Source organism: Ochotona princeps, chromosome 25, assembly GCF_030435755.1.
Source record: "Ochotona princeps isolate mOchPri1 chromosome 25, mOchPri1.hap1, whole genome shotgun sequence".
NCBI classification, from domain to species: Eukaryota; Metazoa; Chordata; class Mammalia; order Lagomorpha; family Ochotonidae; genus Ochotona; species Ochotona princeps.
The window spans coordinates 3,087,739-3,113,856 of record NC_080856.1 but is presented as its reverse complement, the minus strand read 5'-3'; the positions used below and the strand labels follow the sequence as shown (position 1 = coordinate 3,113,856).

General features: G+C 45.7%; 1 protein-coding gene across 2 annotated transcripts in view; it reads left to right on the top strand.

Annotated features, from left to right (window-relative positions):
- Nucleotides 1-26,118, top strand: part of KLHDC10 (kelch domain containing 10) — a 42,942-nt gene that overhangs the window by 15,164 nt on the left and 1,660 nt on the right. Inside the window, exons 2-8 of one of the 2 annotated variants that reach the window (XM_058654897.1) lie at nucleotides 2,510-2,596; nucleotides 14,852-15,073; nucleotides 16,379-16,533; nucleotides 19,476-19,624; nucleotides 22,772-22,856; nucleotides 24,501-24,567; nucleotides 24,990-25,037. In XM_058654897.1, coding sequence (XP_058510880.1) covers nucleotides 2,510-2,596; nucleotides 14,852-15,073; nucleotides 16,379-16,533; nucleotides 19,476-19,624; nucleotides 22,772-22,856; nucleotides 24,501-24,567; nucleotides 24,990-25,037 — 813 coding nt within the window. The remainder of the gene's footprint in view (nucleotides 1-2,509; nucleotides 2,597-14,851; nucleotides 15,074-16,378; nucleotides 16,534-19,475; nucleotides 19,625-22,771; nucleotides 22,857-24,500; nucleotides 24,568-24,989; nucleotides 25,038-26,118) is intronic. The other variant, XM_058654898.1, reaches the window with a different exon arrangement.

Genomic DNA, 26,118 nt, shown 5'->3' with positions numbered 1-26,118 from the left:
TATATATGTGTGTGTATGCATGTACATGTGCGTATATATATATAATATATATACACACATATCATTTTTTTTTCTAAAAGTGGTTTGCTAATTGGTTTTCTTCCAACTATGGCTACTCAGGACGGTTATGACATCTCGTTTAGAGAGCTTGGGACAGAGACCAACACAGAGGCAAAGCGGAAATCACTAATAACCAAACTAACTCGAAATAAATGTGATGTGTGTCCTTTGGGTGTTTTTAATGAATATATGTAGATATTCTTTTCTGCTGAAATAATGTCTTATCTCATGCTGTTATACCTTGCATGTTTCATTTGTAATATGTTGTGACTGTGTTGTCACACTAATAGTCTAACACTCTTTAAGTGTTACGTGGACTGTGAGCACATTGAAGTGTGTTTATTTAGCATCCTTACTCACCCATCTCCCTGTCACTGGACATTGAAAGTGTTTCTAACTTTTTACTGTTGTAGGTAATCCTATACTTAATACCTTTGTCCATACGTCTTTCCTTGCCATCTATGATTGTTTCTTTAGGAATAGATTCCTAGAAGTGGAATAGCTGGGTCAAAGGGTATGTACATTTTACTGCTTTTAATAAAGATGTCAGATATTAAGCTAATCACTTGTTATATTTTGTCGTGTATTGCTAATTGTTTTATGTGTCTGTCCTGTCTCCCTAAATAGAATGTAAGTTTCTTGAGGGGGAGGGAAGCTTCTCACAGGTCATGCATCCTTTGGCGATGCCGGGTGTAGCCCTGGACTCAGGGGTCACTGGCACATAGCGTTTCATTCAAAGCAGTGCTGAGACTGCACTCTTGGTGATCCCAAACCTTTGACATTTATCTATGTGTGTGTGTGTAATATATATATGTGATATCTGTAATATATAGTATATATATGTGTGTGTGCATATATACACACACACACATTTTTAAAGTGTAGATCTAGGCTTTTAAATTTTCTGTTTTTCATGAAAGGTTATTAAGAAGCAAAGCCAACTACCATTTCCTGTCCTACCATCCCATAAAGAATATGTGGCAACAAGATATTCAGATCTTATTTTTTTAAAAAAGACTTTGAATGGAATATTTTTGTTTTTTGAAGAATCTACTACCTTGTCCATATTTGCTTTGTTTTGTGTCAGCCTGCTGGCTCTCTGCCTTAGCATAACAGTGGTCTGTTGACTCCCATTTGGGAACCACTGGTTTAAAAGGCTTAGGATGGCCTTCCTGCAAGGTAAAGAACATTTCACCTTGCTCGTGAGTCTGTTTTGTCCGTGGCGTTAAGAACACACATGAAAGCAGTACCTTTTCATTAGACAGGATTTGTGGATTTGTACAAGGTCTGCCGCAGGTGAACTAGTCCATGATGGTGAATATCTAAATATAGTGCCCATTGCCTAAAAGGAAACTGATGGTTTCTGGGCATCGGAGAGAGGGTAAGTGTGCTGTAGCAGAAGAAGGTCAGTCCATGTCAGAAGGCTGCTTCGCCTCTAAATTGTGTTGATTACATCTTCTTCAAAGTGTTTTTATCGCCCGTCACAGTTCCTTCACTGTGGTGTAGTGAGTGTTTGCACACGTGCCTGTGAGCTCTCGGGGAAGGAGTCACAGCGTTCTTCTCCGACTTTAGAGCCTCGCTGAGCGGTCCAGGCACGGCAGGTGTGTGATGCAGTGACTTGCATCAGCAGAGGACTGTGATGATGATCATAGAAACCAGTGTCTGCGGAAGCTCTCTGTAAGTTTTGGGCGCCCTGTAAATGGTTTTATTTTAGTGTCAGAGCTGCCTTTGGGAGCTGTCGAAGCTTCATGAAGAGAGAAAGTGATTGCATTTAAACATTTTATAAATTCATTACATTTTTTCTTCTACTTTAGAGCTGTTTTATTTGAGGTTTACGTGGGGCCAGTTTGTAACTGGGAAGGTTCATGAACTCCCTTTACCTACAGAAGTGCCACAATATTAATTGTTTTATCTGGTTGCTATCCTAGAATTTTAGGAATAGGAATTTCAGCTTATTTCCTGTTTAAACAGTATTCATTGGTTTATCCTGTTAACCATATAACTAATGAAAGAAGGCTAGTAAGTTTTTAACACAACACAGTCCATGATCTGCCCAGTTGGTTCTGGTGAACTCCTTTTTTCATACTCGTTGACTTTAAAATGTCAGCGTTTTAAAAGATGTGTTTGTAGAACTCTTGGTGAATTTTTGCCACAAGATGGCATTGGTGATTATTGAGTGTATATATTATTGAATCAAATTCCAAAAAAAGTACATAAAATTGGATGTGAACTTTTGGGTTCTTTTGGTGTTAAGAGTTAAAACGTCATCACTGCTTATATATTTACTTAAAATTTTTTACTTCCCAGTTAATTGCTACTTTATGTCACCTCCTTCTGTATTCAAGTGTTGTTTTGTTTCCTGTTTTTCTGTCTTTATAACTAAAGTAACTATGTAGTATTTGCCATGTGTTGTATGTGTCTGACTTACTGCTGATAATTGTGGTAACAGGTAAGAAGAAAATACGATGGGACCCAGTTAGGAGGCGCTTCATTCAGTCCTGTCCCATCATAAGGATCCCTAACAGGTTTTTGAGAGGTGGGTGACAACCAGCAAGAGATCTGTGCTGCGTGTGGGTTACAGAGAACTTTGAATGAATTTCCTAAACTTTTAAACTCTGGTTTCTTAAAATTAAGGAGGCAGCTAAAATTGGGGCGATCAAAATCCAGAACTTAATTTTAAATATCTGTTTCATGTTGACTGTTGTTGGAATTGCGGTTGCAAGTTTTGGGGAGTTGGAACCACCTAGTGTGTATGAGATGGTAGAAGCAGTCACCCCATTGCTGTCATTGGCATCCCGTCCTAACCTTAGCAGAAAGACCTGTGAGTGAGTAACTTGTAAACCATGGATGTGGTAGGAATTTTCTAAATGTGATTGTGAGGAAGAAATAAAAAATATATGTAATGGTATAAAATAAAAAGTCTTTTATGTCAAATACCACAAATAAAACAGAAATAAACAATGGAATATTTGTAACAAATATTTAATATTTAATATTTAATTTCATGAATATATAAAGAGCTCTTATAAATCAATAGGTTAGAAGCAAATATCCCCTAGAATAGGTAAAACATTGTAAGTAATGAATTTGCAAAACAGAAACACATTAAACATGGGCAAATATTGATGTCTACTTCTATTAAAAACATGACCGTTTAAATATGAAGACATTTTCGCGTGGTAAGCAGGCAGAGACTCAACGTGAGACTGGACAGTGTTGAGAAAGCAGGATAAACCTGTGTGTTGAGGGAAGTGTAAATTATTTTACAGATTTTCTGAATCCAGTATCAAAAACCTTACAGGGTTCATGCCCTTTGACCTTGCCATTCTTACTTTAACAATCTTGGGTTCCTTTCACTTTGATTTCTCAGATTCAAACATATCCTAAATTGAAAAAAGGAACTGTGAGAAGAAAGTTGAAAACTTCCATCCACACTGTCACTGTGCATATGATGTTATCAAGAAAGCATGTTTCACGTTGCAGTTTAGACGGTGTTAATTCATAAGCCAATGTATCTAATTTTAACTGAAGAAGAAATTTGTAAAACCTAGATTAAAAATCCTGTAGCTGATACAGCTGTGTCTGCATCTGTGCCTAACCTGCCCCCACTGGCAGTGCAGCACGCGCAGCGTAAAGTCAGGCCTCAGCCGAGGTGACATCAGTGGGACGGGGCACCGCCTTGTCACCACCTTTTATTGATAAAAATTGAGAGTTTTATGTGACAAAAAAGAAAGAAAGATAAAGAAAGGCCCCCCAGACCCCAAAAAGCATGTGTGTGTCCAAGCAGGCATTTAAAATTCTTTTCTTCATTTATAAATTAGAATCTGATTTATTAATTTACAATGAGAAACCTAACTTTGAATAAAACACAAATTAAGATTTACTGTTCAATGTTCACCAAATATACTTAAATTATTTCAGTGGAATACTTGTTATGTAAAAGTATAAACAACAGACCAAGGAAATAGTAAAATAATTGGTTATATCTAGATGGTGGGTTTTATTTTGTAGAGTCTGTTTTTCAGTTTTAATTGTGGGAAAAAAAGATTGCGCAGGTAAGTTCCATCCACTGGCTCACACGCGGGCTGAGCAAGCTGGTCCCAGGGCTGAGAAGGGCGGCCGAGTGCCCTCCCCACGGCAGTGCCCATCCCAGCCGCCTCCTGTGCAACCCTGGCCTGTCCCGGTTCCCAGTGCTGTGGGTTGCCCTGGACGCCTGTCGTTAGCTTCTCTCTTCTTTTGTGCTGCTGTACAGTCCAATGCTGGATGTTCTCTTCCTGCCTCTGATTGTTCAGTCTGTGCCTCCATGACCTTCTTTCCTCCTGCCACTCAAGATGGGTGTGCCTCCGTGCTCTGTCCCTCTTCATATCATCTCCTGTGGTTGTCTCATCAACTTCCACACGGTTACCTGGCTTGGTTTGTTTGTTCATTATTCCATTATTTTGCTATTTCTTGATTGTTTCCTATATGCCAGGCGCTGTGCTAGTGTGATGGTCTGCATCATAGGTAATGACGCAAAAAGCCAGTTGCAGAACAACTTGAGCATAATTCTTTGTGACGAGGGTCCTGATGGAGTAGTGTGACAGGGAGCTCATGAGGAGATGCCCAACTCAACTTGCTGGGACAAGGGTGAGAAAGGAGTGTCTGTGAGGCTGAGGAGCTGATGGCAAGGAGGCCTGGCGACCGAGCAGCTGGAGCAGACGCATCGAGATGGCGAGGGACACATGGCTCTTGGAGGTCGTAGGAATGAGGCGACGGAAGAAGCTGGAGCTGGCCAAGTGGTCCCCGTGCCTAGGAAATCTTCAGGATCATATCTCCAATTGGTAAAGAGATTTAACTGAAAGACTAGTTAGGAGATTATTATAATTAGCAAGCTGAGAAATGTTAGAGGTTGAAAGGTAGGTAGTTGTCCTAGGAATGAAAAATAGGCAGTTGATTGGAGATATGAAGTGGATTTCAAAAACACTTGATGACTGATCAGAGAGGAGGAGGAGGAGTTAGACCTGACTTCCGGCTTCCGTGTGGAGCAGCAGCAGGTGTTGTGTGGATGAGCACGTGGTTTTAGGGAAAAGATGGTAAATTCATTTTAATCTTTTCAAAGTAATAGCTTATCATCTAACAGTTTAAAAGTGATTTTCAGGGAAATCTCTCTGGCAGACCTCTTTCTTGTTTGTCCTTGAATGGTTTGTCATGTTCAGGGAGACTTGCTTGGCAGGCCTGTCTCCTCTTGGTTCTGGTAGAACCTTCTGAGTGCCTGCCTGGGTCACAGCAGTTAGCGTTAGAGTCACTTGTTGGCTCAGCCGGTGTTCCATTAGATTGTAAACTCTGCAAGACCAGGGCGAGGAGGAGAGAGCCTTTCACTGCGTTCACCTCCAGTGTGTGTGGTAGATACATGATTTTGAGTTGGATGGAATTATTGAGAAGCCACAGTCAAGGAATTGGGCAGGATTAAAAAGTTCTGGTGTGTTCTCAGCTTCTCTCTGGAGGCAGTGAGAGGGAACTGATGAATTATTGAAGGGGGTGTGATGAAAACAATACTGTATTAGTGAAAATGGTGGCTTCGCATCAGGAAATGGTGCTCTGAACATGCCCATTTACCTTCCCCTGTTTCTCAGATATCACTGAAAATGGAAAATGGTAGCAAGTCTAATTCCATCAAGAAACACAACCAGGAGGCTGCGAAGCTGACTTGCTAGTGTCTGAATTCAAGCTTTGCTGTTTGCCCAATGTGTGTGATGTTGGGCAAGTTATACTGGTTTTGGGGTGTGTTTTGGTTGTTGTTGGTGATGGTTTGTTTTTTTGCTTGTTTCCTAAGCAGTAAAAATCAGGCCAATCAAATTCGTTCCTACTAGTACGTGGTTCCTAGAGTGACTGTGACCTTCAGGAGAGTGTGCTGTACACTTAGCAGTTTTCACATGTAACCAATATGAATTCATCTTAGTAGTTATCCTTTTTGCTGTTTAGTGGTAGAAATTTTGAAGAATTCCAGGATTATGAAAAGCAATTGAAATTGTTCTGATAGAAAAACCAGCCCAGAATATGGTACTGTCCAAATAGGTACTGCTGCTGGCCACAGGAGTCAGATAGTTTTCTCCTAGTGTTTTGTCCTGAAACTCCAAGCTGAAGTCTGCAAATGTAAGAAAATGGAGTGGCTTTGGGGACAAGGAAAGTGACAGGGAGTTAGTCACTTACTCCCCTGCCCTCCTCTCCCTCCCTCCGTGTGAAGAGCTCTAGCAGTGGCATTAGTTGTCAGAATAAAGTTTTTCCAGTGGAGGCAGGGATTTGTTTAGGGAGGTTTGGGCAGACACGGTGAGCATGGGCTGAGATTGGAGAAGGGCAGTAAGCAGAGCCTTAGGTGCTGGACCTCACGGTAGGTTGAAGAGGGCTGCGTGGAGGGTGGAAAGAAAGGGTGTCCTATGGAGGAATGGGGTACAGAGAGGGGTCATACTGTCTGTCTGCATCCTTTTAATGTTGCTGTAACGAAATACCCAAGTCTGGGTGCTTTGTGAACAAATGTTGAGCTCCCAGTTGTGAAGTTAGTGAAGGTGACATCAGCTGTTAAGTGTGGCTCCTGGCGAGGTCCTCATGCTGTGCCATTCCATGGTGGGAAAACAGAGGAGACACTGACAAGCTTCGGTTTATTCACCCTCCCCCCAACTGAAACATTCCTGAGGAAACACAGCCCCTTGAGAAGGGCATGACCCACTAAGGAGGGCAGTATTTAGTCACCTCCACTCCCTCTTACAGGCCCCACCACCTCTCAGTAACATTATGCTGGGTCCAAGCTTCCACCACGTCAGCCTGTAGGGGACCATATGCAGTCACAGCATGTCGCGGCAGCTGCCTGCTTGGTAATGAAGCCTTCACCCTCCAGGAGGAGGCGTCCCACTTCCTGCAGATTCTGTCAGACAGACCTCCTGTCAGAAGGTCTTGGAGACAGTCCAGGCGCTGAGAGGCCTGTCGCATCACCAGCACGAAGCCCTGTGCTTGTTGAGGTGCATAGTGACCGAGCACCCGAGGGAAGTCAGACTTGGCGGAGTGTAGCTCTGATGAGTAGCAGCAAGCGCGCTGGTCCCCTGGTGGGGTTGAGGTCAGGCGGAAGGGAAAGTTTTAGGAAGTGTACTCCAAGCTGAGTGAACTGGACACAAAGTTTAAAAGCAGCTTCCTGAAGAAAGTCCTAACTGGTAAAGTGGCTTTTGTCGAAGTGTTGATTCCTAAAAACAAATTCAGTGTAGGGTTGACTATTAGACAGCCTTGGGACCAGTTATCTCATGAAAATAGAGGAAGTGTGTACACTGTGAAGTGAGTAAACCAGTGGATAGAAGGGAATTTGTACTTTGAGAATAGCTCGGAATGCCCCAGTGTTCGTTTTGCGGTAGCTCTAGAGGGAAAAGAGCAGACAACAGAATAGACAGAATAAAGAAATGAAGAATGTTCCCTGTAGTGAAGACTGAGTTTTCAAGTATAAAATATGTGTCAAGGACCAAGCAGAAACAAAGCATAAAAACCAACCTATGACGCCCTCCAGCTCAAAGAAAGAACCCAACTCAAAGGTCTCCTCCTGTAGAGCACTGAGCTACTCTACGATTCTAGCAGGTTCCCTAGAAGACACCGGCCTTGGCCTCATTGCGTCCTGTCTCTCTGGAAGAGAAGTGCTTTCAGTGTTCTGAGGGAAAACTTTTTTGAAGGTAAATTCTATATCCATAGGTTCACTAATGTTTATGAGGGATCAAAATATAAAATCTGAAAGTTTGTGATGTATACCCATTTTGAGAAAATTCATTGAAGAGTGATTCCTAATAAAGTAACGAAGAGGAAGATTTGGATGTAAGAAGGAATAGTATGCACAAAAACCAGTAAAACTTAGATAGAACATTCTAGAAATTTGGATGTAGTACTGAAAGTCTTAGAACTCTGCATAACTTACAAGTGTAGGAGCTACTTATTAAAATGAGTATTCAAATAATATGAGAACACATGGGATGAGAAGTGAGGGTTGTTTTCCCAAGGATATATGACAGCTCTATACAAAACAGTTTTTAAAGGATGTCTTAACAATGCCCAAGTATAAGAGATTTGAGCAGGCATTTCCCAAAAGGAAAAATCCAGATGGCTGATAAACAGAAAGCTGCTTAACCTCATTAGAAATGAGAGAAATGCCTATTAGAGACCTGAGCTGCATCTGCAAATCCACAAGAAACACTAAGTTATAAAGATTGCCAGTGGCCGCAGCGAGATCGGCACAGCTGCGGCCAGCACTGCTGGGGCTGCAAGTGAATGCAGGTACAGAAATGTTCACGGCAACATTTAGAGTCAGATCAAACAATCCAAGCATCCGTCTCTGGACTTAGAGTGCTGATCAAGTTGTTTGTGTTCAGACATGGCAACTGCCTTTCACACTGAAAGTGCATCGACCAGCTGCAGCATGGCCAGGTGGACTGGATCTTGGAAACTTAGATGTGAAAGGGACAAGGAAAGGAGATAACCATCAGTTCACTCCAGATGAAGCCGAGTGAACAGTGTTGGTTTCGGTCCATGCGTACGTGCGGTGCGAGGCCTGTGGTTGCCTGCAGTCTGTAGTTAGATTTGCAGGTGAAGGAGTGGCTTGGAGGGAGTCGTGGTGCTGGCAGCACCCAGGGGGACAGCGGGGACGTGGCCAGCTGCTACGGTGATGTGATGGGCTGTTTCTGGACTCGGGTGGTAGTTCCACGTTCCCTTTGTAATCAGTTGTTAGGTTCTGCTGATGTACGTTCCTGTGTTCTAGTTCACAATAAAAGGAGTTAAAAAGCAAAAGCCGTTTTCATTTCCACTCAGCTTGTTCCTCTTGCCAGGGGTAACCACCATTAATAAGCAGTTTTTTTTCCAGACACAATTTATGCTTCATCTCAATTGAAAAAGAAAAGCTTGTTTTTTAGAAAGTATTAGGGGTAATAGGATGATGAGGGGAAAAGATTATTTCAGTGAAATCAGGAAAGTGGAAAAATTACAGCATGGTACGCTGTGTGTGATGGGGTGAAATTTAGAAGGAGTCAGGGTCAGGCAGGACTTACCTGTCAGTGTGTTTAGTTTGCTGCTTTAGTAGGCTTAAAGGAAGAATTCTGATTTTCCTGATAGCAAAAGTATTTAACAAAATCTGATACTTACTGTGCTTATTTTGTTAAAATACAGTGAATTGTAAACTTAAATACCCATTTATGTTACATTTCAATGTAGATTATATATTTTTAAGAACTCACACCAATTCCTGCTAAGAAAAAAAATTAAGCATCTAGAGATGAAAGATCATTTATATTACTGAGAGTAATCTACAGAAGTAGCAAACAGCACGTGTACACACACACACACACACACACACACACACACCCACCCCGACCTGGTCTCCACTGTTGCAACTTGCCCTGGAGATTGCAGACCAGGAAAAGAGGTGCACACGTCGGAAGGGCAGGGCTTTGTCGTCAATAGCAGACGATCTGCTCAGAGTTCAGGTGAAATGAAATTCAAAAGAAGTATATTGGAGTTCAGAAAATAAAAGGTAGGCAGTCACAGTTGTATAGAAATGTAGAAAGTACTTAGAAGAGAAAAAAAAATTGGTGGATATTTTTAAAGAAATGGCTAGAGATTGTGTTTCTTCAATGGATACCCCAAATAAAATCCCCAACCGGGCCCGGCGGCACATCCCCAACAGGGCCCGGCCGCGTGGCCTAGCTGCTAAAGTCCTCGCCTTGAACGTGCCTGGATACCATGTGGCGCCGGTTCTAATCCCGGCAGCTCCCCTTCCCATCCAGCTTGTGGCCTGGGAAAGCAGTCAAGGATGGCCCAAAGTCTTGGGACCCTGCACCCGCGTGGGAAATCTGGAGGCAGTTCCTGGCTCCTGGCTTCGGATCGGCTCAGCTCCAGCCATTGCGGCTGCTTGGGGAGTGAACCATCGGACAGAGGATCTTTCCTGTCTCTCCTCTTCTCTGTATCTGACTTTCCAATTAAAAAAAAAATCTAAAAAAGAATATGACCAGCAATTTCAAAATAAGAACTATAGATGGACTCATAAACATGGGAACTGGTAAGAGCAGGGCAATTAAAATTAATTTAACACCAGTTCTGCCCACCAGATTGGCACAAATGAAGAGGTTAAAAGGGAGTGTGACCAGGTGCTTCCACACACATCGCTGGCATCATAGATTGGTCCATTTTTTAGAAAGAGCAATATTGTGTCTAATAATTGTATTAAGTTACCTTATGGAGCCACCACCATGGTGAAGCCACCTCCATGGTGAAGCCACTACCACGATGAAGCCACTACCACGATGAAGCCACCTCCACGGTGAAGCCACCTCCATGGTGAAGCCACTGAGCCTCTGCCTGCAGTGCTGGCGTCCCATCTGGGCACCTGGTTTGTGTCCCAGCTCCTCCACTCCCATCCAGCTCCCTGCTGGGGTGCCTGGGAAAGCAGTGGAGGACACTCCAGGGCCTTGGGACCCTGCACCTGCTTGGGAGACCTGGCCTGCCAGCCAGCTTCAGATCAGCCTGGCTTTGGCCATTGCAGCCACTTAGGGAGTGAACCAGTGGATAGAAAATTAATTAATTTGGGCCCGGCGGCGTGGCCTAGCGGCTAAAGTCCTCACCTTGAACGTGCCGGGATCCCATCTGGGCGCCAGTTCTAATCCCGGCAGCTCCACTTCCCATCCAGCTCCCTGCTTGTGGCCTGGGAAAGCAGTTGAGGACGGCCCAATGCATTGGGACACTGCACCCGCGTGGGAGACCTGGAAGAGGTTCCTGGTTCCCGGCTTCGGATCGGCGCGCACCGGCCCGTTGCGGCTCACTTGGGGAGTGAATCATCGGATGGAAGATCTTCCTCTCTGTCTCTCCTCCTCTTTGTATATCTGACTTTGTAATAAAAATAAATCTTTTTTAAAAAAAAGAAAATTAATTAATTCCAATTAATTAATTAATTCGTTCTTTCTTTCTCTTTCTCTCACACACACATGCCACATTCCCCCTGCCTCCATCCGTCCCTCTCTGTAACTGTACCTTTCAAATAAAAAAGTAAGTCAGTCTTTTTTTTTTTTTTAAGGGGAGAGGCACGAAGATTTCCCATGTGGATACTGGTTCACTGCCCAGATGCTCACAGCAGCCAGGCTGAAGCCAAGGGCCAGGGACTCAGCCCAGCTCCCCATGGACGTGGCAGGAGCCCCAGGACTTGGGTCATGGCTGTCTTCCCAGGGTGCTCATCTACAGCATGCTGCAGTGAAAAGCAGAACTGGCACTCTCCCATGTGGGATTCGGGTTTCCCAAAGGATGTTTTTAACTGCTATACCAGCCCATAACAATTTTTTAAAGATTTTATTTATTTTTTATTGGAAAGTCAGATATACAGAGAGGAGGAAAGACAGAAAAATCTTCATTCCACTGACTTGCTCCCCATGTGGCCGCACGGCTGGAGCTGAGCCATGCAAAGCAAGGACTTTAGCCACTAGTCTATCGTGCCAGGTCCTAGTAGTAGGTAATTTCTAAGAAAAATTTGTAGGGTGAATTTGGAGGCCTCACAGAGCTGCTTTAGTTCCTAAAGCCCATTGCATTTTTGTCTAGGTTAAGGAATCTATGCTGTATTCCACATAATGGAAATTATTGCATAGTCTGCATTACCTAAGTCCTGACAGAGCCCCACAGCTCACTCAGGTGAAATGTCTTTCCAATGTATTAGTCACCCTGAGCTATAAATGTGTGAGGAAGGAAGCTGTAGTTGCCTGCATGAGCGAGGAGCTACCTCAGTCCTTCCCGCTGTAAAACTCCTTGACAACGGTGCTTCATGTTTATCAGACATTGATTAGATAGTTTTTACCCAGTGGTTTAATTTGCATTAGTCCTGAAATTATTAGCAAAAACCAGCACTAGGCCTAGACCATTGCTATCTGTCAGAAGCAAGCGAACTACAGAGCTTTAAAGTTTCAAGTAGCCACAGTGATTGAAAACGGTGACATTCCTTGTCATCTGTTTTTAACATGCTGTAATAAAAATACCATTTATCATATAATCAGTATTTAACAAAGTGCAGCCCTTTAGGGTCTTTGGGTTCTTTTTTGAAGTCCGTGTATAAGTATGGCCATCTTCTGTATCAAAGCTTCACTGTGCTCGGGCCAGCCGCATTTACAGTGCTGCAGTGCCACAGCGGCTGGTGACCACTGCACCTGCCGGGCCAGCCTAGCTCGTGGGCTGCAGTGCTGCAGTGCCACAGTGGCTGGTGACCACCGCACCTGCCGGGCCAGCCTAGCTCGTGGGCTGCAGTGCCGCAGTGCCGCAGTGCCGCAGTGGCTGGTGACCACCACACCTGCCGGGCCAGCCTAGCTCGTGGGCTGCAGTGCCGCAGTGCCGCAGCGGCTGGTGACCACCGCACCTGCCGGGCCAGCCTAGCTCGTGGGCTGCACAGGGCTGATGTGATTGTGTCAGGACTAGATCAACAGCGCTAGGTGAGTGAACTAATGGGAAGTGTGTGACTCTGCCAGCTGCTGAAGATGTAATTAGGTGAGTCCCTCAGTGTAGAAAGAGTTCGGAGCACACCTAGAACACCTTCCATGCTGCGTAACTGGTAAAAACTCAAGGAAATACTCTGCCTTCCTGTTTGCCTAACAGCCGCTTTGATGTGTCGGTGCCAAACAACACAGCCAGTGACCAGAGATTCTCAAGTTGCTGTCAAGCACACTCAGCAACTCTTTGCTTTTTTTCTTGAAAGTTGCCTTGCTCATTCTTCGAGGCATTCGTGTCTTAAAGAGACTATTACACATTCCAGCACATGTCCCCTAAATCATGTCTCTAAAGTACACTAGTAGCCAAGTCCAAGTTGGGCACTGTTTGGATTATCCCTGTTACTGTCTTCCTTGACCTGAAATTCAAAGTCAACAACACTGTTAATACCCACTCTATATCCCCAACTCTTTGAGGTATTGTGGCTGATACAATGACTGTTGCACATGGTCTGTTGCCCCCTGAAGGGTTTATCATCTATTTGAAAAAGAGACACAAATTGATTAAATGAGTAGAGAAAAGTTAAATGTCAAGTCAGTTGAATCCTAACTTTGTTCAGTGCCTCCCATGTGTTCCCGGCTTGATTATGGGACATTTAATACAAACACACTCCTCTTCCTCAGATAGCTGGCAGCCTGCTAGACAGACCGTGTGTAAACCAATAAGCCTGTTTTAACTTAACAGGTGTATGAAGAGGTGCGGTAATATCCCTACCTCCAAATGAGCTAAGACTCAGTGAGGGTCAGCGACTGCTTCCAGGTTGTGATCAGAGAGAACCTGGATTCAAGCCTAGATATACATAGGAGCCCTTGCTCTGCTGCGTGCCACCCTTTGTATTTCAGGAGTCCAAAAGGAGAAATTGAGGCCTCTACTCACGAGACCTAAGCTCACCAGCAAATTTGTCAGCTCACTTTAGTTTGCCTAATGCGCTGCTGTGCTTAGTTGTGATGCAATTATTTTGTTGACTGTGCATGTGTGCCTTAATAATTGGTTAGTGTGCCTCTGACGTGGAGGAGCCCCAGGGCTGCGTAGGGTAGACTTGATGGAGGCACTTCTGGGTCGAAGGGGACATGGACAAGGCCAATGTTAAAGGAAGGATTGGCCTTTCCAAGTAAAGACCAATTGTAAACAGGCTGGCAGTGAACGTGAGTGATACATCAGACCAGGTTAGCAGAAGTCTGTAAAACATGGGGCAGAGGACTTGGCGCTTGAGCAATAAGCACGCATGGACTGAGGACTGGCAAGGTGGACGGAGTGTTTCAGGGATTCTCTGTTTTTTCTTTTCATTTCTTGTTTGATAATGTAGCCTAGAGAGTGGGACTTTTGTTGAAGTAAACAGGTAAGGCCTTCCAGTAGGTGGGTTGTAAATGTTTGCACTGTGTTTATCAGGTGCCTAGCGTTGTCCTGGTATTCATTAACAGCACACTAGTATCTGTTTCCAGCACACAAAAATAGATGCAACTGCATTGGCTCCTTGTTTCACCCAGTAGATGTCGAAGCGTCTTTGGATCTGTAGCCATGCAAGGCTTGGCTAACCTGGCATAAAAAGGTGTAAGCATGATGGAGATAATATAAATGTTGTCTTGTTAGTCTAAAATAGCCCTGAAGTGATTGTTAGTAAGAGTTGATGTAATTTAATCTTCAGAGGGCTTTCAGGTATAAGTTGTAGAAAAGCTTTTCTTAGCAAAGTTCTTAATTGGATGAAAACTGTTCTTTGAGATAAGTGTAAGGATCTTCTTTGTTAGTTGCCGTGTCCTAAATGGTATTTAGATTCTGAATTTTGGTGTAACTCTTTCACAGCCAGTTTCTTTTTTTAAGTATGTAATTGTAGAAAAATCATAGGTTTTGTTTGTGTATTTTATTTGTGATTGTGTTTATGTAGTTCTCTAATATTCAGTTTAATTTAGTTGATGTGTGCGTGTGTGTTTAAGGAAATAAGAAAATTTGCGCTGCTAGCTTATAGATTATGAAACATTCCTGTCCTCCTGTCCCTACTCCTCCTCTTCCTTTTCTGAGTTGTTAGCTCTTTTCTTGACTTTATCATCCTGTTTTGCCTCCCTTGAGAAGAATGCTTTTACATTTGTCACATCTAAAAGTAATTATACAAAATGGAGATGGAGCCTAGCTCCTTTAACCCCTTGAGTGATGTTTGTGGGCGTATTCACTCAAAGCATATAGAGTCCACACCTGTGAGGATCACCCCGTCCCCTTCTGTAGTTGAAATGAGTGTCCCTCCTTCGTGTGTGCCACCGTGAGACGCTGTCCTCTTCTCTCCTAGGCCACAGACCTCCACCAGCACGAAGTGGACACCGCTGTGTGGCAGACAATACCAACCTCTATGTGTTTGGAGGTTATAACCCAGACTATGACGAGTCAGGGGGCCCAGATAATGAGGACTACCCCCTCTTCAGGGAGCTCTGGAGGTATCATTTCGCTACAGGAGTATGGCACCAGATGGGCACTGATGGCTACATGCCCCGGGAACTGGCATCCATGTCACGTGAGTACAGCAATTCTGAACTTTGGATTTTGTGAAATGGCTGAGAGGCCAAGTTCGGAGCCATGTGCTCCTTGTAAATACTGTATAATACCAGCTGGGATCTGGGTTTGAATCCAGCCCTGTACTGTTTGCTTACCACTTTTGTGTTAGCTTTGACTTCTTCCCCTGGAGAATGGAGTTAATAATGTCTCAGAGAGTTCTGTGTATTCGATCATACATCGCTCGTAGATCAGCAAATGGGGTTGGTTGCAACAGTGATTAGTAGCCGAGGAGCAGAGTACCTCTCATCCACTATGGAGTTAGTCCTCCCAGCTACTCCATGATGCAGGCCCTGGAGGGCCTGATGACGATGAGGAGATGGGGCTGAGCACCTGTGGGCCGGGGCTGGGTGTGCGGTGCCTGGGGGGCTGTGGCTGGGTGCCGTGGTCCTGGGGGGCCGCGGCTGGGTGCGGGGGCCCTGGGGGGCCGTGGCTGGGTGTGCAGGCTCTGGGGGGCCGTGGCTGGGTGCGGGGGCCCTGGGGGGCCGCGGCTGGGTGTGCAGGCTCTGGGGTGCCGTGGCTGGGTGTGCAGGCTCTGGGGCCAGATTGCCTGGGTTGAATCCCAGTTGGGCAAGGTTCTTCTAGGAGACCCTTAATGAGTATTTAGCCCACTCTCCACCTCTGCTTCATGGTTTATAATAATAGTTCCTGCTGTGTAGGATTGCTGGGAAGATCACTTAAGGAAGGTTAGGTAACTTTCCTGAGGTCACACTGGCATTGCAGCCCACAGCTCCCTGTTTGCAGAGACCATGCTGTTACCTACAATGCTGTAGTAAAGATTCAGTACTTTTCCTTAAACCTACTGAAACAATATAGTGCCAGTATTTTGTAGAAGATATTAAGCGTGTGTGTTTTGTGGTGTGTGTGTATGTGTGTGTTGGCAGAAGCAGAAGATACAGAGAAGGGGGCTGCAAAGCTTCTTGCATGTTGCCTTGTATCAATTCCTTCCTGAGTGCCTGCTGCCCTTTGCCAACAAGGCACGTCTGGTGCTTCATGGTTCTGTGTTTGGCTGCCTCCTTGCCCTGCGCTGAGCAGCAGTGCCATGCCCTGGCTCATAGAGCCCCGGGTCCTTCACGAGTGGGTGTGGAGCGTGAACCTCGCTTGTGTGCACTGAGCCCTTTTTCTGCAGAACTTTCCCTGGATGCGCTTGGAGCTGTCTTCCGAGAACAAAGCAACAGATGTTTTTGAGTTTTCAGATCTTCTGGTTTACGTGAGAACACGTTGCAGGAAGCCAGCGTGTAAGTGTTGTTTGTGCTTCTCTCTTCAGTTGTGCTGCATGGGAACAACCTGCTAGTGTTTGGAGGAACGGGCATCCCGTTCGGGGAGAGCAACGGCAACGACGTGCACGTGTGCAATGTGAAGTACCGCAGGTGGGCGCTGCTCAGCTGCCGCGGCAAGAAGCCCAGCCGTATCTACGGACAGGTACCGTGGCCGCGGCCGCGCCCCTCGGGTGTGCTACCCCGGATAACTACTGCCAATGCCAAAGTATGATTTTAAAATCTTGTTGGTGATGCAATTTGGAGTCTTAACCTAGTTCTTATTTTAAGATTTATTTATTTATTTATTTATTGGAAGGAAGATTTACAGAGAGCAAGAGATACAAAGAGAAATATCTTCCATCTGCTGGTTCACTCCCCAGGTGGCCACAACGGCCAGAGCTGAGCTGATCCAAAGCCAGGAGCCAGGAGCTTCATCCAGGTTTTCCATGTAGTGCAGGGTCCCAAGGCCTTGGGCTGTCCTGTGTTGCTTTCCTTGGCCACAAGCAGGGAGCTGGATGGGAAGTGGAGCAGCCAGGACTCAAACCAGCGCCCAAAGGGAATCCTGGTATTTGCAAGGCAAGGATTTAGCCACTAAACCATCATGCTAGGCCCTTCATCTAGTTCTTTCATCTATTTATTTATTCATTTAATTTTTATTGGAAAGTCAGATTCACAGAGAGAAGGAAAGACAGACATTGATTCACTCTCTAAGTGGCCACAGTGGGTGGAGCTGAGCTGATCCAAAGCCAGGAGCCAGGAGCTTCTTCCAGGCCTCCCACGCAGGTACATGGTCCCAAGGCTTTGGGCCGTCCTCGACTGCATTCCCAGGCCACAGGCAGGGAGCTGGATGGGAACTGGAGCAGCCAGGATATGAACCAGTGTCCAAGTGGAATCCCTGTGCTTGCAAGGTGAGGACTTCGTTGGACCCTAATCTATTTCTAAAAACAGGTGTCTTTAAGTGTTAGAACCATGTCTCTGTCCCCCACTCTCACAGAGAAATTGGGCTCTAGTACGGTGCAGTTTCCACCCTTTTCAGAGTGGTAGGATTCTCTGTAGAACTTTCTGACATAATTAGTAAAGTAGATGGTTCCTGGTTTGAAAAGCTAAACCCACAGGCCAGCACAGTGGCGTAGCAGGTTAATCCTCCCCCTGTGGTACCCTCATCCTGTATGGATGCCAATTACGGTTCTGGTTGCTCTGCTTTCAATCCTGTTCTCTGCTTATGGCCTGGGACGCAATGGAGGATAGCTCAGGGCCTTGGATTTCTGCACTCATATGGAAGACTTGGAAGAAGCTCCTGGTTTCCAGTCTGGACTGGCCCAGTTCTGGTTACTGCAGCTATTTGGGAAATGGATCAGCAGATGAAAAACCTCTCTGTCTCTACCCCCTCTGTATAACTGACTTTCAAATAAAATAAATATATCTTTTTAAAAAAGAGGATAAGACAGGGAGAAAACGAAAAGTTATGGATCTGGCATGGTAGCTTAGTGGCTAAAGTCCTTGCCTTGCATGTGCTGGCATCCCATATGGGCGCCGGTTCTAGTTCCGGCAGCTCCACTTCCCATCCAGCTCCCTGCCTGTGGCCTGGGAAAGCAGTCGAGCACGGCCCAAGGCCTTGGGACCCTGCACCCACATGGGAGACCCGGAAGCTCCTGGCTCCTGGCTTTGGATCAGCTCAGCTCTGACTGTTGCGACCATTTGGGTAGTGAACCATCAGATGGAAGATCTTTTTCTTTGTCTCCTCTTATTCTGTAAATCTTAAAAAAAGAAGAAGTTACATCCAGAAAGATTGGGAGCGCTCTTAGGATCAGGCTAAGCTTAAAATGACCAAATGTTGACTTCCTTCTCAATGAGTTCATGTTAGTACTGATAAACAGCTGGTGAGCTCTTACTCGGAAGGTCCTATGGTATCTTAGTTCCTCTGTCCTCCCCAGGAGACATGTGAGCTGCAAGCATCATCGTGGATAGCTGAGCTTACACTGCGGAGTCAGTGGCAGGTGGTCAGTGCCTCGGGTCGATGCCTCCAGGCTTCCTGCTTGCCAGGGGCTGGTGCTTGTTGTCCTGTTTGCTTCCTGTTAAGAGCAGCTTGTCTGCACAGAGCTTGGAAGGAGAGGTGGTTTGCAGTAGAGGTGTTTATGTCAGTGTCTGCATCCTTAGCTGGGCAGGCCCCTAAGGACCATGTCTCCCCAGTCCTGGGTAGGTAGAACTTGTTTTCCAGTTGATTAAAGTTTTACCTTTCCAAAGGTCATCTCCAGGGTCTAAAAGTAATGTACAAGTCCTCTGATATCTTTAGTCTTTTTAAAAAGGAGACCTGGTATTTTAAAACGTTAAAAAGAACTAAAGAATTTCATCAAACCTGACTCGCAGTATCTGATAATGAGCAAAGCACATTTTAAAAAAAAAATTTTGTTTTGATAATCTTTACATAGTTGATTAGGGCACATAGGGTTAAGGGCTACAGGAAAGTGGGTCAGACCATTGTTTCCACATTAACATTTTTTTTTTTTTTTCTGTATCTGGGGTCAGGGGAGAAACAAAGGGAGAAGCCCCACCCAGCCTCCCACCCACCCCAGGTCCCCGACGTGATGTGAGGCATGCTCTGAGGGTCCTGCTCATACAGTTTTGATAGTTCAACAGTTCTGAATTGCTGCCAATCTCACCGTTTCAATCATGATGAAATCTATTCAGAATTTACTGCTGACATAATCTCTTCATGGTTGGGGTTCTGAGATCAGCAGTTTAGTCGGAGGGATCTCCAAAGAAACTTCGTCTGAGGTGATCCTAGACCTGATTCTCATGTGTGTTTGCCCGTACAGGGTCTGGCACCGTCTGTCGCCCCAGTCAGCTTATGCACATGCTGGTGGTTACATTTGCTGGGTCATTTCTGTTTCCAGGCCTGTCTTCCACACAGAACATTGGTGTTGCAGTCCAGCCTGATTCTGCCCAGCACATACTTGGCCTTCCCGCAAACCAGTGGGAGATGCAGTATAGTCGGAGTGACCCACAGTAACCCCCACCGTGCCTTTCCCTGCCCTGGCTCCCGTGCAGAGCGCTTTTCAGTCAGCACTAACAGGTCCGTCTTGCTTACCTCTTCTCGCTGCGCAGGCCATGGCCATCATCAACGGCTCCCTGTATGTGTTTGGAGGGACAACCGGCTACATATACAGCACCGACCTGCACAAACTGGACCTCAACACCAGGGAGTGGACACAGCTCAAGCCCAACAACCTTTCCTGTGACCTGCCGGAAGAGAGGTGAGCGCTCTGCTCGCTGAGACTTGACCTTCCACGTGTTGATAACATCAGAGACCTTCGCCCTTAGTCAGAATGGCCCCAGTCAGCAACAGGAGGTTTTCTGATGAGAAAATGGTATATTCACCAGAACTGTACAATTTTTTGGTGATATTTCCTCTTATATTTCAGTCTTTAGAAAGATATTAACACTTTGGAGAAGAAATCAAATTGTATTTGGTAGATAGAAAAAATTACTTTGCACTTGCTGTTTTATTTCTTTTAGTATTTTGCATATTAGTGTTCTTTGGGTTGTTTACATGTCCCCGGAACTGGTCACAGTGCTACACCCACAGTGATGCTTGTGGAGCTGGATGCTTGGGTGGCAGATGGATGCATGCATGGGTGGGTAATGGGTGGATGGATAGATAGAGGGGTGGGTGGGCGGATGGCTTATGGGTGGGTACAGGGTGCCTGGATGGGTGGGTGAAGTGGGTAGTCAAGCAGGGCTAGATGTGTGGCTAGTTGAAAAGGTCACTGATTTTAAATGCTCTGTTCAGCGTTCGAGCATGAAATGGTTCTGTCTAGTTGCCTGCTAGTAAGAGTCCTAGATCTTGTACTTTTCTTTCTAATACCAGTAGCCTCATTTTAAAATATAGCTCAGGGCCCGTCGCAATAGCCTAGTGGCTAAATCCTCACCTTGCATGTACTCAGATCCCATACACGCACTAGTTCTAGTTCCAGCTGCTCCACTTCCCATCCAACTCCCCTGCTTATGGCCTGGGAAAGGAGTAGAGGATGGCCCAAGGACTTGGGTCCCTGCACCCGCATGGGAGACGAGGAAGAAGCTCCTGCAGCCTGGCTTCAGATCAGCCCAGCTCCAGCCATTGAGGCCACCTAGGGAGTGAACCAGCAGGCAAAAGATCTTTCTCTCCATCTCTCCTTCTATCTGTTTATCTGCCTTTCCAATAAAAATAAATAAATCTCTTAAAATAAAATTAATCTCACTGAAAAACTTGAAGAGATTTTTCCCCCTATAGGTTAAAAGCAAAACCAATAAGCAAATATTTACTCTCTGTTTAGATTAAGCCAATGATTCTGGGTTGTCTTGAAGCCACATGGCATGTGAGTGCTAAGGCAGGATTTGCCTTGGCTGTAGCGCAGTGGTGGGCTGTGTTTGCAGGAGCGCCAGGAGAGAACCTAGGAGGGAGCGGTGTGGAATCATTTTGATGTAATTGCTCTTGCCGGCAGTAGGGCCTTTAGGGAAGGGAGGAAACAGGGTGAGTTTTCAAAGCATTTTCACTTGGTTGTCTTCTTTGAATCCCTTTGTTGACATTTGACGCAGTATTCTGTGTTGTTGCAACTTGCTGTGCATGGTCTAGCTTCCTCCCAGACGGCTCACTTGAAAGTTCCTGCAGGTCTTTTTTGCCGTAGTCACTGCCCCGTGTAGCATGATTTTCTGCTAAATATTGGGGTATTTCAAAAAGTTTGTGGAAAAGTGAAATTAAAAGATAAATTTATTTGTAAGCAAAACTTTGAAATATGTGTAAATTTCTTCAAATATACCTTCTGTATGAATTTTTAAAGTTCCTACCGAATATCTTCCTTTGAAAGTCCCGAATCTGGGGTCTCTAATTACAGGTAATCAGATTGCATTTTAAAGATTTATTTACTGTTTTTGGAAAGGCAGATTTACAGAGAGAAGGAGAGACACAGAGAGAGAGATCTTTCTATTGGTTCACTCCCCAAGTGGCTGCAGCAGCCAGAGCTGAGCTGATCCAAAGCCAGGAGCTTCTTTAGGTCTTCCCCGATGGGTGCAGGGTCCCAAGGCCTTCGGCTGTGCTCAGCTGCTTCCCCAGGCCACAGGCAGGGAGCTGGATGGGAAGTGGAGCAGCGGGGATTAGAACCAGCACCCATATGGGATCCCGATCCGTGCAAGGCAAGAATTTTAGTCATTGAGCCATCACGTTGGGCCCATCAGGTCACTTTTGAGAACTGTGATAGTTTTCCCACTTTATTCAAAGTTATCATAAAAAATGATACAAAATCTAGAAAATACAAATAGGCAAAATGAAGAAAATGACAAAATCTAGACTCAGAGATAACCAAGGTTAACATTTTAGATTACCTTTTGTAATTACCTTCTGTGCGAATCTTGTGTGTATGTCAGATGTTAAGTCGATGGCTTATATGCGCTTACGTAACTGATATTTCTTACGGTTAATGATACAAAAAGTTTCTGAAGTAGGAGAGGGGAGAGAAGCAGTTCTCAGTGTGCTAACCCTTTATGTCTGTTCTTACGGTGTCACACTAGGCCATTTTGTGCGTATTCTGTAACTTAACCATTTCTCTGTTGTTACCACTTAGACCATTTCTGGTCATTTATTATTACAAATAATGATGCATGGAAAAGCTTAGGGGTGTCCATTTACACTAGTGGATCTCATGTTGTATGTAGTAACTGGATCTGATAGCCATCCATCCACAGGGAACACATGGATTGGGTGCCTGGTTCCCGGCCTCAGCCTCGCCTGGGTCTGAGCATTGCAGTCATCTGGGGAGTGAAGCAGTGAACAGATCCCTCTCCCCCTCCCCCTCTCCCCTCCCCTCCCCCTCTCCCCCTTCCCCTCTCCCCCTCCCCCTCCCCCTCCCCTCTTCCTCCTCTCCTCTCTCCCCTCCCTCCCCTCCTCTCCCTCCCCTCCTCTCCCTCCCCTCTCCCCCCTCTCCCTCCCTCCCCTCCCTCTCCCTCCTTCTCTCCCTCTTTCCCTTCCTCTCCTTTCTCTGTCTCTTCCTCTCCTTCTCTCTTTTCCTCCTCTTTTTCTACCTCTTGTGGTGCTGTGGGTTCTGCTGCCACTCCAGCATCCCACATCAGATGGGAAGTTCACGTTCAAGCTACTCTGCTTCCCAGATGAGCTTGGGGAAGGCAGCGGAAGGTGGCTCAGGGACTAGGGCCCCGTCTCCCCCACAGGAGACCCAGATGGAGTTCCTGACACCCGGCTTTGGCCCAGACCTGGCTTCTGTGGCCATTGGATGGGAGATGTTTCTGTCTCTGTCTCTCGGTTGCCCTGCTTTTCAAATAAAATGAGTAGACATCTTTAGAAAACAAGCTCTTAGAGCAGAATTTTAGAGAAGTTTTCACTTAGTTATAAACATTTTGTTGTCTATTTTTAGATACAGACATGAAATTGCACATGACGGTCAGAGGATTTACATCTTGGGAGGCGGCACGTCCTGGACAGCTTACTCCTTGAACAAGGTACGCTTCCAAAGAGCAGCGTCTGCTGTGTCAGCGGCGTCGTGGCTTGGGAGCCCACGCCCCGTGTGAGAGGGCCAGGTGTGCGTCCCGCACCTCTGTGATGGTTCAAGTGCTTCTGTTCTGCTCCCCCACCCGGGGACCCAGCTGAAGTTCTGGGCTCCTGGCTTTGCCTGGCCCGGCCCTGGCTGTCGCAGGCCTTTGGAGAATAAACGAGTAAATGGAAGCTGTCTTTCTGCTTGACTTTATTTTCTTTCTTTCTTTTTTTTTTTTTAAGATTTATTTATGGGCTCGGCAACATGGCCTAGTGGCTAAGGTCCTTGCCTTGATCCCATATGGCTGCTGGTTCTAATCCCGGCAGCTCCACTTCCTCTCTATCTCTCCTCCTCTCAGTATATCTGACTTTGTAATAAAAATAAAATAAATCTTTAAAAAAAAAAAAAGAAAACAACAATTAGTATATGCCCTGTCCTGTGTATTTGCTCTATTTTAAAAAAAAAAAAAAAAGATTTATTTATGTTTATTGGAAAGTCAGATATACAGAGAGGAGGAGAGACACAGAGGAAGATCTTCCGTCCGGTGATTCACTCCCCAAGTGAGCCGCAACGGCCGGTGCTGTGCCGATCCAAAGCTGGGAGCCAGGAGATTCTTCTGGGTCTCCCACACGGGTGCAGGGTCCCAAGGCTTTGGGCCGTCCTCTACTGCTTTCCCTGGTCACAGGCAGGGAGCTGGATGGGAAGTGGGGCTGCCGGGATTAGAACCGGCGCCCATATGAGATCCCAGCGCATTTAGGGCGAGGACTTTAACCATGAGGCTACGCCACCAGGCCCTTAATGTGAATTTTAAAAATTGCAATCATGTATGTGCTTTTAATCTTCAACCACCTTATTTAATTTTTGGTCTCATTTCAGAGTTAGAAAAGGTCACAGAAAAACAAAAGCAAAGAAGGAAGACTTTAACCAAGAGTGCATGTTTTCATACACTGTTATTTGAAGTCCAGTTTTCTATCACGGAAATCTTTGTACTTTCTTTTCAATTTTGCTATGAACCTAAATGGGCTCTAAAATTAGAATTTTTGTTTTTTTCTTTTTATTTTATTTGAAAGTCAGAGGGTCCAGCGTCGTGGTATAACAGACTAAGCTTCTTCCTGGTATTTGATGAGTTGCAGACTGCTGGATTCCATCTGGCTCAGGCCCAGCCGTTAAGGCCATCTGGAGAGTGAGCCAGCAGGTGGAAGATCTCTGCCTCTCTTTTCTCCCTCTCTCTATATGTAACTTGGTCTTTTAAATAAGTAAAGTAAATCAATTTTTTTAAGGAGATGATCCGTCCACTGGTTCGCTTTCTGAAGGCCAGCAGCAAGCAGGGCTGGGCCAGGCCGGGGCCTGGGAGCCGGCACTCTGTCTCAGCTCTGTCGGGGGCAGAGACCCAGGCCCCGGAGCCCTCAGCTGCTCTGTGTCTGAGTGCTAGCTAGTAGGAAGTGGAAGCAAGCCAGGTGTTCCTGGGGTGGCTGCACCCCAACCGCTGTGCCATGCTGCACCCCAACTGCTGTGCCGCGCTCCTGCCCCAGAACGTGGCAGAAAGCCATTGTCCAGGCTACCTCAAATTACAGTTATTTATTTCTGTGTATATGTTTTTTTCCCCGTCAAGATCCACGCATACAACCTTGAGACAAATGCATGGGAGGAAATTGCAACAAAACCCCATGACAAAATAGGTAACTGTAAATGATTGATTTATTTTTAGCATGTGTATTTTAAACTTGTTTGAGAGATGGAAAAAAGTGATTGGAGTTGGCGAGTAAAATATCTGTTGAACCGGTGTTGGCAGTTACATTCCTTGAGCCGCTTCACATTCTTTCTCAGTGACTGAGCAGAGGGCCTAAGTGTGGAACTCCGCCCGGGGTGGGAGATGGGAGCCCTGCTCAGTGCCTGCCTGCGGCTCCGAGGGCTGGGGGCTCCTGGTGCCTGCCCCCCGTTTCCCTGCACTGCTGGACGGGGCTCTCAGGACTTCTGAAGTCGGCACTGTTGGCTTACTGCAGCGGAAGGATTGTTCTGAGTTGTTTTTTACTATGACACATTGACGTGATTTCCAGTGTTTCTGTGAATAACAGAATCCCTGTGTCTGTGTGTTCGACAGGGTTTCCTGCAGCCCGAAGGTGTCACAGCTGTGTTCAAATCAAAAGTGGTAAGGATTCTAAAGAACATTTTGATTCCTCTCTGTAACCGGGCCTGCTGGGAGTGTCCTGTCTTCTGGTTACAGCCTCTCTGAGGAGGAGTCTTGCCCTGAGACCTTGGTTCTGCTCCCTAACCCTGAAGAGAAGCCCAAGGGACCATGCGTCTCTTGCATAATGCAAACCAGTGCGGACGCGGGTTTTATTGCATCACTGAAGGTCTGTCCGCTCCCCCGCAGGTGTCTGTCTAAGGTCACAGTGCTAATCATCTAGGCATGGCTACAGTGGACACTTGAGGGACAATGGATCCAAATCCTATAACGCCTTCAGCATGTTTCCCCAGAGTTTATCTCTGTCTGATGCCAGGTGGAACTCTTAGCTCCCTCTTTGGCCGTGTGACAGCAGAGGCAGTGTTTGGCTTCAAAAAGCAGCTGCAGCCAGTCTTGTAACATGATAAATGACTCTCCTTTGGATAACCTTCCAGTCTGTTAATTTGTAGCTTATTTTATGGTTTGATATACTGACTGAAGTTTTTCTGGGAGGGAAGTGTGTATACATGAGTTTGATAGCCCGTATCCTTTTTAGAAGATGCGTTCAGATTTAGCTAGGATTATGTTGCCATTTCTAGTACAACGAGACTTTTTGGATAAAATTTATACAAAGTGTTGCTTAGTTCTGCAGCTCTGAAAATGGAGCTGTATGTTAAAATTTTGCTCGGATCGTAACCAAGGGAATTTCTGGTGTCATTCCTGAGTTTAATTAAGCATTGGCTCCAGCTCAATCTAGACTCGACTGAAGACATGTGCTCATTGGGTTCTGAGGCGAAGCACCGTGCAGAGGGAGTACCACCTTGGTCCTGGGCACTTAGCTGGAAAGTCCCCAAGCCTGGGTAACATAGTTACCTAATGACTTACATCCAACTGCTTTTACAACAAACCAGCCAGCGCCTTGCATCTCCCGGGGAATTGGATTCCTGACCCAGAACTGTGCAGGTCGCGTGGAGCTTCAGATCCTGCTCTTTAGGCTGAAGGGCTGGAAGGACCTCTGTGCTCCCAGACGGACTGCGGTAAACGCTGCTCCTCGGGGTGCTTGTCT